The following is a 15,525-nucleotide window of genomic DNA, read 5'->3' on the forward strand; positions in this document are numbered from 1 at the left end:
CTACGTTTTCACATGATTTCTTCTTTTCCAGGAAACAATCGGCACAAACAGTCAGCTGAGCGGCGCCCTCCTCTGAGTGACTGACAAACAACACTGACAAACTCATCTAATCAATCATTTATCAATATTAATGTATCAATAACCTTCAGAGCTGTGTGGAGGCTGCTCCGGAGGTTTTATCAAGTTTCTACTTTCAGGTCTCAAATCTAAAGAAGCAGCTGAAAATATTATTTTCCTTGTTGATTGATTTGTCGACTATCTTGTCATTTAATCGATCGATCAATCTTTATTTATAAGGCACCTTCCAAACAAATCAAATGCAATTCAAAGTGCTTTACAAGTGACGGACAAACATGCAGGATGGTAAATATGGATTTGGAGACTAATGCTCACCAAAATAATTAACAAGTAAAAGAGTTAATTGAGTGAGACAACAATAAATGATGGGTAGTTAAGATAATAAAAGATAAATGATAAGATGATAAAATAAATAATAACTATATATGTAATAATATATAATAATAAAACCATAAAATTATAAAATGTATAATCAATGACGTCTTCAAATGACAATCAACAGTTCAAACATTACTGAAAAACTTAAAACATTCACTTCTGAGGAGCCTGAAAAATGACTTCATACACATCAATCAATTAACAAAACAGTTAATTCTCTGTCGATCAATTAATAAACTAATCGTTGCAGCTTTTAATCTTTTACTGAGTAGAAACATGTGATACTCACTGAGATCAGCCTTCAGTCTGTCAAACAAACAGCCAACCAGAGCAGAGAATGACTTCATGTTCATCTGAACCAGAACCCCACACACACACACACACACACACACACACACACACACACACACACACACACACACACAGACAAACACACACACACACACAGACACACACACACACACACACACACACACACACACACACACACACACACACACAGACAAACACACACACACACACAGACACACACACACACACACACACACACACACACACACACACACACACACACACAGACGAACACAGACACACACACACACACACACACACACACACACACACACACACACACACAGACACACACACACACACACACACACACACACACACACACACACACACACACACACAGACACACACACACACTAACAATAGATAATGAGGCAGTGGGCTCCGTGTGTAGGACGACAACATTGTGTTCAGGTCAGCAGCAGCTTCAGGTCACATGATGAAGATCAGAAGTGACAGAAAACTCTTTCATGTTGGAGAAAATTCCTTCAGTTTGTTCTGAAAACACGTCGCTGAAACCTGAAGACGGACAGTGTTTGTGTGATTCCTGGCCTTTCACCCAGTGCATGCTGGGAGACGCTGCCGTCATCGCAAACAAAACTCTGATGAAGGATCTCCTGAAGGCCACAGCATCATCATCATCATCATCAAAGCTGCAACATGTTTCAGACTCTGATCAGTCTTCATCTGTGCCATTAAACCCTATATTGGTGATATATGAATGTTGTTTTAATGTTTTTTGGTTTTCTAATTTGATCGTATGATGTTTAAAAGAGGAAAACAGTTTTTCTCTGTTTTATTATAGTTGTACTGTAATTTAAATCTAAAGTGTGAATTATATGTACAGTTACTTGTAAAGTAATAAACGATACTCAGCCTCACTAGATGTCAGTAAACAACTATTTGCTCTATAAAAACTGTATAGTTGACTGATGGCGTCCTGAGCAGAGAATGAAGTCACACTTCCTCTGTGTGTGTTAACTGAGCTTCTCTGTTCTGTGTTTTGGTAACTGACCTGCCCGTGCATGCATGTTAGTGCACGTGAGCTTGCATGTTAGCACATGTGAGCATGCATGTTAGCACATGTGAGCATGCATGTTAGCACATGTGAGCGTGCATGTCAGAGCGTGTGAGCGTGCATGTTAGTGCGTGTGAGCGTGCATGTCAGAGCGTGTGAGCGTGCATGTTAGTGCGTGTGAGCGTGCATGTTAGCACATGTGAGCGTGCATGTCAGAGCGTGTGAGCATGCATGTTAGAGTGTGTGAGCGTGCATGTTAGTGCGTGTGAGCGTGAATGTCAGAGCGTGTGAGCGTGCATGTTAGCACATGTGAGCGTGCATGTCAGAGCGTGTGAGCGTGCATGTTAGCACATGTGAGCGTGCATGTCAGAGTGTGTGAGCATGCATGTTAGAGTGTGTGAGCGTGCATGTTAGTGCGTGTGAGCGTGCATGTTAGCACATGTGAGCGTGCATGTCAGAGTGTGTGAGCATGCATGTTAGAGTGTGTGAGCGTGCATGTTAGTGCGTGTGAGCGTGAATGTCAGAGCGTGTGAGCGTGCATGTTAGCACATGTGAGCGTGCATGTCAGAGCATGTGAGCGTGCATGTTAGAGTGTGTGAGTGTGCACGTTAGAGTGTGTGAGCGTGCACGTTAGAGTGTGTGAGCGTGCATGTTAGTGCATTTGAGTCCCTCTTGTCTGTTTTCAACATGGCAGCTGCATCACAAACTTGATCATATTACAGCTTAACAGTTCATTAAAACATGTTTGTGAAAACAGAAACAGGCAACACAGTAATAGAATATTATTTATATGTTATTATATATAATACGACGTGCACATTTATGCATGTATCTATATGTAAAGTGTGTATCTATATATAAAGTGTGTATCTATATGTAAAGTGTGTATCTATATATAAAGTGTGTATCTATATGCTCAGTGTGTATCTATATATAAAGTGTGTATCTATATGCTCAGTGTGTATCTATATATAAAGTGTGTATCTATATATAAAGTGTGTATCTATATGTAAAGTGTGTATCTATATATAAAGTGTGTATCTATATGTAAAGTATGTATCTATATGCTCAGTGTGTATCTATATATAAAGTGTGTATCTATATGTAAAGTGTGTATCTATATGCTCAGTGTGTATCTATATATAAAGTGTGTATCTATATGCTCAGTGTGTATCTATATATAAAGTGTGTATCTATATATAAAGTGTGTATCTATATGCTCAGTGTGTATCTATATATAAAGTGTGTATCTATATGTAAAGTGTGTATCTATATGCTCAGTGTGTATCTATATATAAAGTGTGTATCTATATGCTCAGTGTGTATCTATATATAAAGTGTGTATCTATATGCTCAGTGTGTATCTATATATAAAGTGTGTATCTATATGCTCAGTGTGTATCTATATATAAAGTGTGTATCTATATATAAAGTGTGTATCTATATGCTCAGTGTGTATCTATATATAAAGTGTGTATCTATATATAAAGTGTGTATCTATATGTAAAGTGTGTATCTATATATAAAGTGTGTATCTATATGTAAAGTATGTATCTATATGCTCAGTGTGTATCTATATATAAAGTGTGTATCTATATGTAAAGTGTGTATCTATATGCTCAGTGTGTATCTATATATAAAGTGTGTATCTATATGCTCAGTGTGTATCTATATATAAAGTGTGTATCTATATATAAAGTGTGTATCTATATGCTCAGTGTGTATCTATATATAAAGTGTGTATCTATATGTAAAGTGTGTATCTATATGCTCAGTGTGTATCTATATATAAAGTGTGTATCTATATGCTCAGTGTGTATCTATATATAAAGTGTGTATCTATATGCTCAGTGTGTATCTATATATAAAGTGTGTATCTATATGCTCAGTGTGTATCTATATATAAAGTGTGTATCTATATATAAAGTGTGTATCTATATGCTCAGTGTGTATCTATATATAAAGTGTGTATCTATATATTAAGTGTGTATCTATATGTAAAGTGTGTATCTATATGCTCAGTGTGTATCTATATATAAAGTGTGTATCTATATGCTCAGTGTGTATCTATATATAAAGTGTGTATCTATATGCTCAGTGTGTATCTATATATAAAGTGTGTATCTATATGCTCAGTGTGTATCTATATATAAAGTGTGTATCTATATATAAAGTGTGTATCTATATGCTCAGTGTGTATCTATATATAAAGTGTGTATCTATATGTAAAGTGTGTATCTATATGCTCAGTGTGTATCTATATATAAAGTGTGTATCTATATGCTCAGTGTGTATCTATATATAAAGTGTGTATCTATATGCTCAGTGTGTATCTATATATAAAGTGTGTATCTATATGCTCAGTGTGTATCTATATATTAAGTGTGTATCTATATGTAAAGTGTGTATCTATATGCTCAGTGTGTATCTATATATAAAGTGTGTATCTATATGCTCAGTGTGTATCTATATATAAAGTGTGTATCTATATGCTCAGTGTGTATCTATATATAAAGTGTGTATCTATATGCTCAGTGTGTATCTATATATAAAGTGTGTATCTATATGTAAAGTGTGTATCTATATATAAAGTGTGTATCTATATGTAAAGTATGTATCTATATGCTCAGTGTGTATCTATATATAAAGTGTGTATCTATATGTAAAGTGTGTATCTATATGCTCAGTGTGTATCTATATATAAAGTGTGTATCTATATGCTCAGTGTGTATCTATATATAAAGTGTGTATCTATATGTAAAGTGTGTATCTATATGCTCAGTGTGTATCTATATATAAAGTGTGTATCTATATGCTCAGTGTGTATCTATATATAAAGTGTGTATCTATATGCTCAGTGTGTATCTATATGTAAAGTGTGTATCTATATATAAAGTGTGTATCTATATGTAAAGTGTGTATCTATATATAAAGTGTGTATCTATATGCTCAGTGTGTATCTATATGTAAAGTGTGTATCTATATATAAAGTGTGTATCTATATGTAAAGTGTGTATCTATATATAAAGTGTGTATCTATATATAAAGTGTGTATCTATATGCTCAGTGTGTATCTATATGTAAAGTGTGTATCTATATATTAAGTGTGTATCTATATGTAAAGTGTGTATCTATACGCTCAGTGTGTATCTATATGTAAAGTGTGTATCTATATATAAAGTGTGTATCTATATATAAAGTGTGTATCTATATATAAAGTGTGCATCTATATGTAGAGTGTGTATCTATACGCTCAGTGTGTATCTATATATAAAGTGTGTATCTATATATAAAGTGTGTATCTATATATAAAGTGTGTATCTATATGCTCAGTGTGTATCTATATGCTCAGTGTGTATCTATATATTAAGTGTGTATCTATATGTAAAGTGTGTATCTATATGTAAAGTGTGTATCTATATATTAAGTGTGTAATTATATGTAAAGTGTGTATCTATATATTAAGTGTGTATCTATATGTAAAGTGTGTATCTATATATTAAGTGTGTATCTATATGTAAAGTGTGTATCTATATGCTCAGTGTGTATCTACATATTAAGTGTGTATCTATACGCTCAGTGTGTATCTATATATAAAGTGTGTATCTATATGCTCAGTGTGTATCTATATATAAAGTGTGTATCTATATGCTCAGTGTGTATCTATATATAAAGTGTGTATCTATATGCTCAGTGTGTATCTATATATTAAGTGTAGGAGCCATTTATGTTGATTGTTGGCATGTCATTTGTTTAGTTATAACTTGCAGTATTATTTTGGACACTGGGTGGCGGTCATGAGATGCACAGGGTTGTATATTTAGGGGCATAGGTGACAGGAAACGGAAGGCACAGGCAGGTGGGGCACATACAGTTCTTCACAGATCGGGAACAGACGCACACTACAGCTGGCAGGATAGAAACCCGGTATGTTCATGTCATGTACAAAGACTTCAATAAAACAACAAACTAAACGGCAGCCAACGGACTGGAAAATCTGTTCTTGAATCTGCGTAAGATCACTCCTAACTTAACCTACCTGTGTAGTAATGGCAAACTGGAAAAACAGGAAAAGAAAGGACATCAAAAAATGAAAATTGCCATTACACCTAAGTAAGAACTCGCTCTTCGAGTGAAATTGGAGCTCGTGAGTCATTCAGACGGACTGAGCATTGTCTCGCGGAACAACAAAGAGGACGCCGCCATTACCAAACCAGGTGGACATCTTCGTCACCTGCGCTTACCTGACGGTGATTGAAAACCGCAAACTGAGTGAGTACATGCACGCATTAAGCTTTATTGGAGAAGCTATATGCGAAGCCGTATTGGAAGACGGCTATTATAATGGAGTTGGTGGACTGAAGACTGAAAGCTACGATCGCACATCGATCAGCTGTTTGAAACATTGTGCCGGCAGCATACTGCTTTCGTCAACAAGTCTTAAAGGGACAGTGAACAAATATGTCTGATGCTCAGTCACAAGATGACGATGTTGAAAAGGAAAAAAGAGTTATCAAACACACTGCCAAAGGCTTGGAATTGTTCATTGCAAATTGTCAAAAGACACGAAACAGGAAATGTAAACAAGCTAACAAGTTGATGGAAATGCTGAAAGAGCTCATGAAATCAAAGGAAAATGCAAGAGAAGTACAATCTAATTTGTTTCAATTAATCAAGCTCTGTGATGAAGCCAAGGAAAACCATGAATCACTGGTGAATTTACCACTGCCTGAAGATGAACTTGAAAAGCAAAATCAGTGGTTTCAACGAAAAATGGAAATCTTTAAAGGGTGTATACAAAATGTAAAGGTGTGGTTACCTGAGGCTGGACAGCAAATTGCACACTCCATTGCTGAAAGTGTCATACTACAAAGTGTAGTAAATTCAGATGACATTGGACCTGATGACAGCGTTTCAAATGCCTCAAAACCTAAATCAAAGCACAAATCCAGTTCTTCATCACGTGCATCTTCAACATCCTCTGCTCGCATTAAAGCTCAGGCAGAAAAGGCTGCTCTCATGGAACGTGTTGCTGCCCTGAAGAAAAAACATGAGCTTGAGGCACAAGAAGAACAATTGAAAAGAAAGAAAGAGCAACTGGAACTAGAAACTGAACTGGCAGCAACCAATGCAAAAATCAACATACTTGAGGCCTTGGGATCAAGAAGCAGCTCTAGAGTTTCTGATGGGATGAACTCTTATTTGAGAAAAGGAACTGCTCAAAATGAAACATCAGCTAAATTAAATCCACACACAAATGAATATTTACCAGATCAAGTGCAGCAAAGACAGAATGTGTTGATTGAAACTAACTCTTCTTCCCAGCAACAGGTTGTTAGACCAAAAGAAACAGCTCACGGACCATCTGTTCGACCTCATGATACAACCCATCTAATACAGTATTCTCCTCAAAGGCAAAATGTACAGAGTCGTATGCAGGGGTATGTTCGCACTACACCCCCTGTATTGAACGATGGCAGTCAAGTTGATATGTGTAACCTAATACAGAGGCAAAATGACATCACTGCTCTCCTGGCTCAACAAAGTCTCTCTTCTACTTTACCACCAAGAGTCATTCCTGTTTATGATGGTGATCCTTTACAGTACGAAGTTTTCCGCAGGACATTTGAGAGAGGAGTTGAAAAAAAGTGTGATGACTACAGTGACTGCTTGCATTTCCTAGAGCAATATACAAGAGGGCATCCAAAAGACTTAGTCCGCAGCTGTCAACATCTGCCCCCAGCCCAGGGCTATCAAAGAGCAAAAGATCTGCTCAAAGAACATTTTGGTAATGAACATAAGATTGCCACTGCATATATGGACAAAGCATTTGCCTGGTCAGTGATCAAATCAGAGGATGTGGAAGCACTGCAAGCATTCTCACTGTTCCTGAGAGGTTGTTGCACTGCAATGGAACATCTCACCTATATGGAGGAAATGAATGTTGCTTCCAATATGAAGACAATCCTTCTGAAACTGCCTTACAGGCTCAGAGACAAGTGGAGAAGTAGAGCATGTCAGTTACAGGAGCAGCGTGGACATCGAGCTAGATTTCCTGACCTGGTAGACTTCATAGAGAGACAAGTGAAGATACTATCAGATCCACTTTTTGGAAACATTCAGGATGCTAAGCCAGCTGCAACTGTCAAAAGCTCTACTAAAACAAGAGAAAAGTCAAGACCTAGAGGAAGCAGTTTTGCAACAGCTGTAACACCGGTAAAAACATCAGTACAAGAAAATTTGACAATACATAGAATGAAAGGAAATGTACCTACTACCAATTCTCAAAGTTCTTGTTTGTTCTGCAACAAGAGTGGTCACACATTGGGGCGGTGTCCACAGATCAGGAAGAAGATGCACAGAGAAAAAATAGACTTCTTAAAGGAGAAGGGAGTCTGTTTTGGATGTTTAAAAATAGGACACATGAGCAAAGACTGCAAGAGTCGTTTGACTTGTGATGTGTGCAACCAAAATCATCCTGAAATACTTCACATTGAACAAAAGGACAAAGGAAAAAAAACAGAACATACAGAACAGAGTGAAAAAGCAACTGGGAGTAATGCTGTTCTCTCACCTCATACATGTGGGCATATTGGGGCCGGTGATGAAAACTGTACCTTTTCCATTGTACCAGTACAAGTAAAGAGCCAAAAGGGGGACACAGTGTTGCAAACATATGCATTTTTGGACCATGGAAGTACATCTACCTTTTGCACAGAAAGCTTGATGAGAAGGCTGAACATAACAGGGCAAAGGACCAATATTCTTTTACGTACCATGAACCAAGTGAAGCCTGTGACCAGTCATCATATCTCAGGTTTGGAAATATCTAGTCTGGACAAAGACTATTTCATTCAAATATCTGATGTGTTCACACATAAAACCATGCCTGTTTCCCAGCTCAACATTCCCAGACAAGAAGATCTGACACAATGGCCTTACTTGAAGCATATCAAGATTCATGAAATAGACTCTGGCATTGACCTACTCATCGGGACAAATGCTTCAAAGGTATTGGAACCTTGGGAGCTGGTCAACAGCCAAGGGGATGGACCATATGCTGTGAGGACCCTACTGGGGTGGGTCATCTATGGTCCCCTGAGAGGAGACAAAAGCATAAGGGATGAAAGTGGCTGCCCTGCTGCTGCTGTCAATCGAATATCCATTGTAAACTTGGAGGAGCTACTGGTCAAACAGTACAATCATGACTTCAGTGAAGGAACCAGCAAGGAAACAGAGGAAATGTCTAGGGAAGATGTAAAATTCTTGGACATTGTGAATCGCTCAGCAAAAGTGACAGATGGGCACTACTGCCTAGACTTACCTTTCACACAAGAAAAGCCCAGCATGCCAAATAACCGTTGCATTGCAGTGCAGCGCATCCAAAGCCTGAAACGCAAGTTTGCCAAGAATAAGAAATTTCATGATGAATATACATCTTTCCTCACAGAAATGATTGTCAATGGTTATGCTGAGGTGGTACCAGTCGACCAGCTGAATCGAAGCGATGGAGAACTCTGGTACATCCCACATCACGGAGTGTATCACTCAAAGAAAGGAACCTTAAGGGTAGTGTTTGACTGTGGTGCAGTCTTTAAAGGAACATCACTTAACTGCCAATTGCTGCAGGGTCCAGACCTTACCAACTCACTCATTGGAGTTCTCATCAGATTCAGACAAGAGCCGGTTGCTTTGATGGCTGACATCAAAGCAATGTTTCATCAAGTCAGAGTATCAGAAAAGCATGTTGACTATCTGCGATTCCTGTGGTGGCCCGATGGTGATGTGCAGCAAGATCTTGTTGAATACCGGATGAAAGTACATCTCTTTGGAGCCGTGTCGTCACCAAGTTGTGCAAACTTTGCATTAAGGAAGACTGCTGATGACAACAAAGGTCACTTTCCATCAGAGGTAACAAACACAATAAAGAACAACTTCTATGTAGATGATTGTTTGAAATCCCTGCCTTCGGAACAGGAAGCAGTTCAAATGGTAAGAGACCTGACTGCTCTCTGCAAAATGGGAGGATTCATGCTGTCAAAGTGGATCAGCAACAGCCGTGCTGTATTGGCATCCATTCCCCAAGAAAACCGAACCAAAGAGACTAAGGAGTTGGACTTGGACAAAGACAATCTGCCAATGGAAAGAGCCCTGGGATTGCACTGGTATGTTGAAACAGATGTCTTCAAGTTCAAAATTGCTGCACAGGAACGACCATACACCAGGCGTGGCATCTTGTCCGTAGTCGGCTCTATATACGATCCTTTAGGATTTGTAGCACCATTTACTCTGCCAGCCAAACTGATTATGCAGGAGCTCTGTAAGAGAAAACTTGGATGGGATGAAAACATACCCCAAACCTTCTTGCATCGGTGGACAGGATGGCTAGCAGACCTTAACAAGATGGCAGAGTTTAAAGTAAACCGATGCATGAAGCCCACAAACTTTGGTCAAATCAGATTTGCACAGCTACACCACTTTTCAGACGCCAGTGAAAGTGGCTATGGTGCTGCCTCATATATAAGACTGGAAAACTATAACAGAGAAGCGCATGTTGCATTCATAATAGGAAAATCCAGAGTGGCACCATTGAAACAAATAACGATTCCCCGAATGGAGCTCACAGCTGCAGTCCTAGCTGTCAAAGTTGACACAATGCTGCGAAAGGAATTACAGCTTCAACTGGACAAATCCATCTTCTGGACCGATAGCACAACGGTGCTTAAATACATCAACAACGAAACCCAGCATTTCCAAACATTTGTAGCAAACAGGACCTCTTTTATAAGGGATGCTACTGATGTATCACAATGGAGATATGTTAACACAAAGGAAAATCCTGCAGATGAAGCCTCAAGAGGACTAACAGCAGACCGCTTCTTGAGCTACAAAAGATGGATCCAGGGACCAGATTTTCTCTGTAAGCCAGACAGAGAATGGCGAAAACCTCACTTGGAATCTGCAATCTCTGCTAATGATCCAATGGATCTGGAAGCACTCACACCAAACCATCTTCTTCTGTTGAAGCCTAAGCCAATACTACCACCTGGACTCTTTGTAAAAGAAGACTTGTACATCAAACGCAGATGGAGACAAGTGCAATACATGGCAGATCTCTTTTGGAAACGGTGGACACAGGAATACTTACCTCTTATCCAAGAACGACAACGGTGGTCAAAGGTAAAAAGAAGCTTTGCTCCAGGTGACATTGTTGTGGTGGTTGATTCTACTGCACCACGAGGCTCATGGCTAATGGGCAGAATACTGGAAACTAAACCAGATGCACAAGGACTTGTGCGCACAGTTCGACTCCAGACTAAGAGCAGCATCTTGGAAAGACCAATAACAAAGATATGTCTGCTCCAAGAAGCCGAGACCTAAACGGCAAGAAAAAAAGAAAAAAAAAAAAGAAGATTGAAGAATCAGTAAAGAAGAAATGCCAACACATAGTACATGCATTTTTTGAAAAATTGTATATGTAATGTATAATGGATATGGCACCTTTTTTATTATTTATTGGTAATTGTTTTGTTATATACTTAAAACAATTAGGGGCCGGTATGTAGGAGCCATTTATGTTGATTGTTGGCATGTCATTTGTTTAGTTATAACTTGCAGTATTATTTTGGACACTGGGTGGCGGTCATGAGATGCACAGGGTTGTATATTTAGGGGCATAGGTGACAGGAAACGGAAGGCACAGGCAGGTGGGGCACATACAGTTCTTCACAGATCGGGAACAGACGCACACTACAGCTGGCAGGATAGAAACCCGGTATGTTCATGTCATGTACAAAGACTTCAATAAAACAACAAACTAAACGGCAGCCAACGGACTGGAAAATCTGTTCTTGAATCTGCGTAAGATCACTCCTAACTTAACCTACCTGTGTAGTAATGGCAAACTGGAAAAACAGGAAAAGAAAGGACATCAAAAAATGAAAATTGCCATTACATTAAGTGTGTATCTATATATTAAGTGTGTATCTATATGTAAAGTGTGTATCTATATGTAAAGTGTGTATCTATATATTAAGTGTGTATCTATATGTAAAGTGTGTATCTATATATTAAGTGTGTATCTATATGTAAAGTGTGTATCTATATATTAAGTGTGTATCTATATGTAAAGTGTGTATCTATATATTAAGTGTGTATCTATATGTAAAGTGTATCTATATATTAAGTGTGTATCTATATATTAAGTGTGTAGCTATATGTAAACTGTGTATCTATATGTAACGTGTGTATCTATATATTAAGTGTGTATCTATATGTAAAGTGTGTATCTATATGTAAAGTGTGTATCTATATGTAAAGTGTGTATCTATATATTAAGTGTGTATCTATATGTAAAGTGTGTATCTATATATTAAGTGTGTATCTATATATTAAGTGTGTAGCTATATGTAAACTGTGTATCTATATGTAACGTGTGTATCTATATGTAACGTGTGTATCTATATGCTCAGTGTGTATCTATATATTAAGTGTGTATCTATATATTAAGTGTGTATCTATATGTAAAGTGTGTATCTATATGTAAAGTGTGTATCTATATATTAAGTGTGTATCTATATGTAAAGTGTGTATCTATATATAAAGTGTGTATCTATATGTAAAGTGTGTATCTATACGCTCAGTGTGTATCTATATATAAAGTGTGTATCTATACGCTCAGTGTGTATCTATATGTAAAGTGTGTATCTATATATTAAGTGTGTATCTATATGTAAAGTGTGTATCTATATATAAAGTGTGTATCTATATGCTCAGTGTGTATCTATATATTAAGTGTGTATCTATATGTGAAGTGTGTATCTATATATTAAGTGTGTATATGTAAAGTGTGTATCTATATATTAAGTGTGTAGCTATATGTAAACTGTGTATCTATATGTAACGTGTGTATCTATATGTAAAGTGTGTATCTATATGTAAAGTGTGTATCTATATGTAAAGTGTGTATCTATATATTAAGTGTGTATCTATATGTAAAGTGTGTATCTATATATTAAGTGTGTATCTATATATTAAGTGTGTAGCTATATGTAAACTGTGTATCTATATGTAACGTGTGTATCTATATGTAAAGTGTGTATTTTGAAGTAGTATTACTGACTCTTGATGCCGTCCAGGTCGACAGACGCCAGTGTTTCAGCCTCATCATCAGCGGCAACGCTCGTCATGATGCAACCAGGCGACAGGCCGTTGTTATTGGTGGAACTGGTGGGCGGGTCACTGTGAAGGGGAGGAGTCACACACGTCTGTACTTTACTTCCTCTTATCAGTTTGTCAGTGTGAGCGTGTTTTAGTGTGTTCGTTGGTGTGTTTTAGTGTGTTCGTCATTGTGTTTCAGTGTGTTCGTCATTGTGTGTCAGTGTGTTCGTCATTGTGTTTCAGTGCGTTCGTCATTGTGTTTTAGTGTGTTCGTCATTGTGTTTTACTGTGTTCGTCATTGTGTTTTAGTGTGTTCGTCGGTGTGTTTCAGTGTGTTCGTCATTGTGTTTTAGTGTGTTCGTCATTGTGTTTCAGTGTGTTCGTCATTGTGTTTCAGTGTGTTCGTCATTGTGTTTTAGTGTGTTCGTCATTGTGTTTTAGTGTGTTCGTCATTGTGTTTTAGTGTGTTCGTCATTGTGTTTCAGTGTGTTCGTCATTGTGTTTTAGTGTGTTCGTCATTGTGTTTCAGTGTGTTCGTCATTGTGTTTTAGTGTGTTCGTCGGTGTGTTTCAGTGTGTTCGTCATTGTGTTTTAGTGTGTTCGTCGGTGTGTTTCAGTGTGTTCGTCATTGTGTTTTAGTGTGTTCGTCATTGTGTTTCAGTGTGTTCGTCGGTGTGTTTCAGTGTGTTCGTCATTGTGTTTTAGTGTGTTCGTCATTGTGTTTCAGTGTGTTCGTCGGTGTGTTTCAGTGTGTTCGTCATTGTGTTTCAGTGTGTTCGTCATTGTGTTTTAGTGTGTTCGTCATTGTGTTTCAGTGTGTTCGTCATTGTGTTTTAGTGTGTTCGTCATTGTGTTTTAGTGTGTTCGTCATTGTGTTTTAGTGTGTTCGTTGGTGTGTTTCAGTGTGTTCGTCATTGTGTTTTAGTGTGTTCGTCATTGTGTTTTAGTGTGTTCGTCATTGTGTTTTAGTGTGTTCGTCGGTGTGTTTTAGTGTGTTCGTCATTGTGTTTCAGTGTGTTCGTCATTGTGTTTTAGTGTGTTCGTCATTGTGTTTCAGTGTGTTCGTCATTGTGTTTTAGTGTGTTCGTCATTGTGTTTTAGTGTGTTCGTCATTGTGTTTCAGTGCGTTCGTCATTGTGTTTCAGTGCGTTCGTCATTGTGTTTTAGTGTGTTTGTCATTGTGTTTTAGTGTGTTCGTCGGTGTGTTTCAGTGTGTTCGTCATTGTGTTTTAGTGTGTTCGTCATTGTGTTTCAGTGCGTTCGTCATTGTGTTTCAGTGCGTTCGTCATTGTGTTTTAGTGTGTTCGTCATTGTGTTTTAGTGAGTTCTTCGGTGTGTGTCAGTGTGTTCGTCATTGTGTTTCAGTGTGTTCGTCATTGTGTTTTAGTGTGTTCGTTGGTGTGTTTTAGTGTGTTTGTCATTGTGTTTAAGTGTGTTCGTCATTGTGTTTCAGTGTGTTCGTCATTGTGTTTCAGTGCGTTCGTCATTGTGTTTTAGTGTGTTCGTCATTGTGTTTCAGTGCGTTCGTCATTGTGTTTTAGTGTGTTCGTCATTGTGTTTTACTGTGTTCGTCATTGTGTTTTAGTGAGTTCTTCGGTGTGTGTCAGTGTGTTCGTCATTGTGTTTCAGTGTGTTCGTCATTGTGTTTTAGTGTGTTCGTTGGTGTGTGTCAGTGTGTTCGTCGGTGTGTGTCAGTGTGTTCGTCGGTGTGTGTCAGTGTGTTCGTCATTGTGTTTTAGTGTGTTCGTTGGTGTGTGTCAGTGTGTTCGTCGGTGTGTTTCAGTGTGTTCGTTGGTGTGTTTTAGTGTGTTCGTTGGTGTGTTTCAGTGTGTTCGTCATTGTGTTTTAGTGTGTTCGTCATTGTGTTTTAGTGTGTTCGTCATTGTGTTTTAGTGTGTTCGTCGGTGTGTTTTAGTGTGTTCGTCATTGTGTTTCAGTGTGTTCGTCATTGTGTTTCAGTGTGTTCGTCATTGTGTTTTAGTGTGTTCGTCATTGTGTTTCAGTGTGTTCGTCATTGTGTTTTAGTGTGTTCGTCATTGTGTTTTAGTGTGTTCGTCATTGTGTTTCAGTGCGTTCGTCATTGTGTTTCAGTGCGTTCGTCATTGTGTTTTAGTGTGTTTGTCATTGTGTTTTAGTGTGTTCGTCGGTGTGTTTCAGTGTGTTCGTCATTGTGTTTTAGTGTGTTCGTCATTGTGTTTCAGTGCGTTCGTCATTGTGTTTCAGTGCGTTCGTCATTGTGTTTTAGTGTGTTCGTCATTGTGTTTTAGTGAGTTCTTCGGTGTGTGTCAGTGTGTTCGTCATTGTGTTTCAGTGTGTTCGTCATTGTGTTTTAGTGTGTTCGTTGGTGTGTTTTAGTGTGTTTGTCATTGTGTTTAAGTGTGTTCGTCATTGTGTTTCAGTGTGTTCGTCATTGTGTTTCAGTGCGTTCGTCATTGTGTTTTAGTGTGTTCGTCATTGTGTTTCAGTGCGTTCGTCATTGTGTTTTAGTGTGTTCGTCATTGTGTTTTACTGTGTTCGTCATTGTGTTTTAGTGAGTTCTT

The 15,525-nt window shown here is 38.1% G+C and overlaps 1 protein-coding gene across 1 annotated transcript in view; it reads right to left on the bottom strand.

Annotated features, from left to right (window-relative positions):
* The window catches only part of slc4a2a (solute carrier family 4 member 2a), a 50,895-nt gene that overhangs the window by 20,575 nt on the left and 14,795 nt on the right, over positions 1-15,525 (bottom strand). Inside the window, exon 4 of the mRNA XM_044367243.1 lies at positions 12,948-13,066. Coding sequence (XP_044223178.1) covers positions 12,948-13,066 — 119 coding nt within the window. The remainder of the gene's footprint in view (positions 1-12,947; positions 13,067-15,525) is intronic.

The sequence above is a fragment of the Thunnus albacares genome, chromosome 12 (genome assembly GCF_914725855.1).
Source record: "Thunnus albacares chromosome 12, fThuAlb1.1, whole genome shotgun sequence".
Taxonomy (NCBI): Eukaryota; Metazoa; Chordata; class Actinopteri; order Scombriformes; family Scombridae; genus Thunnus; species Thunnus albacares.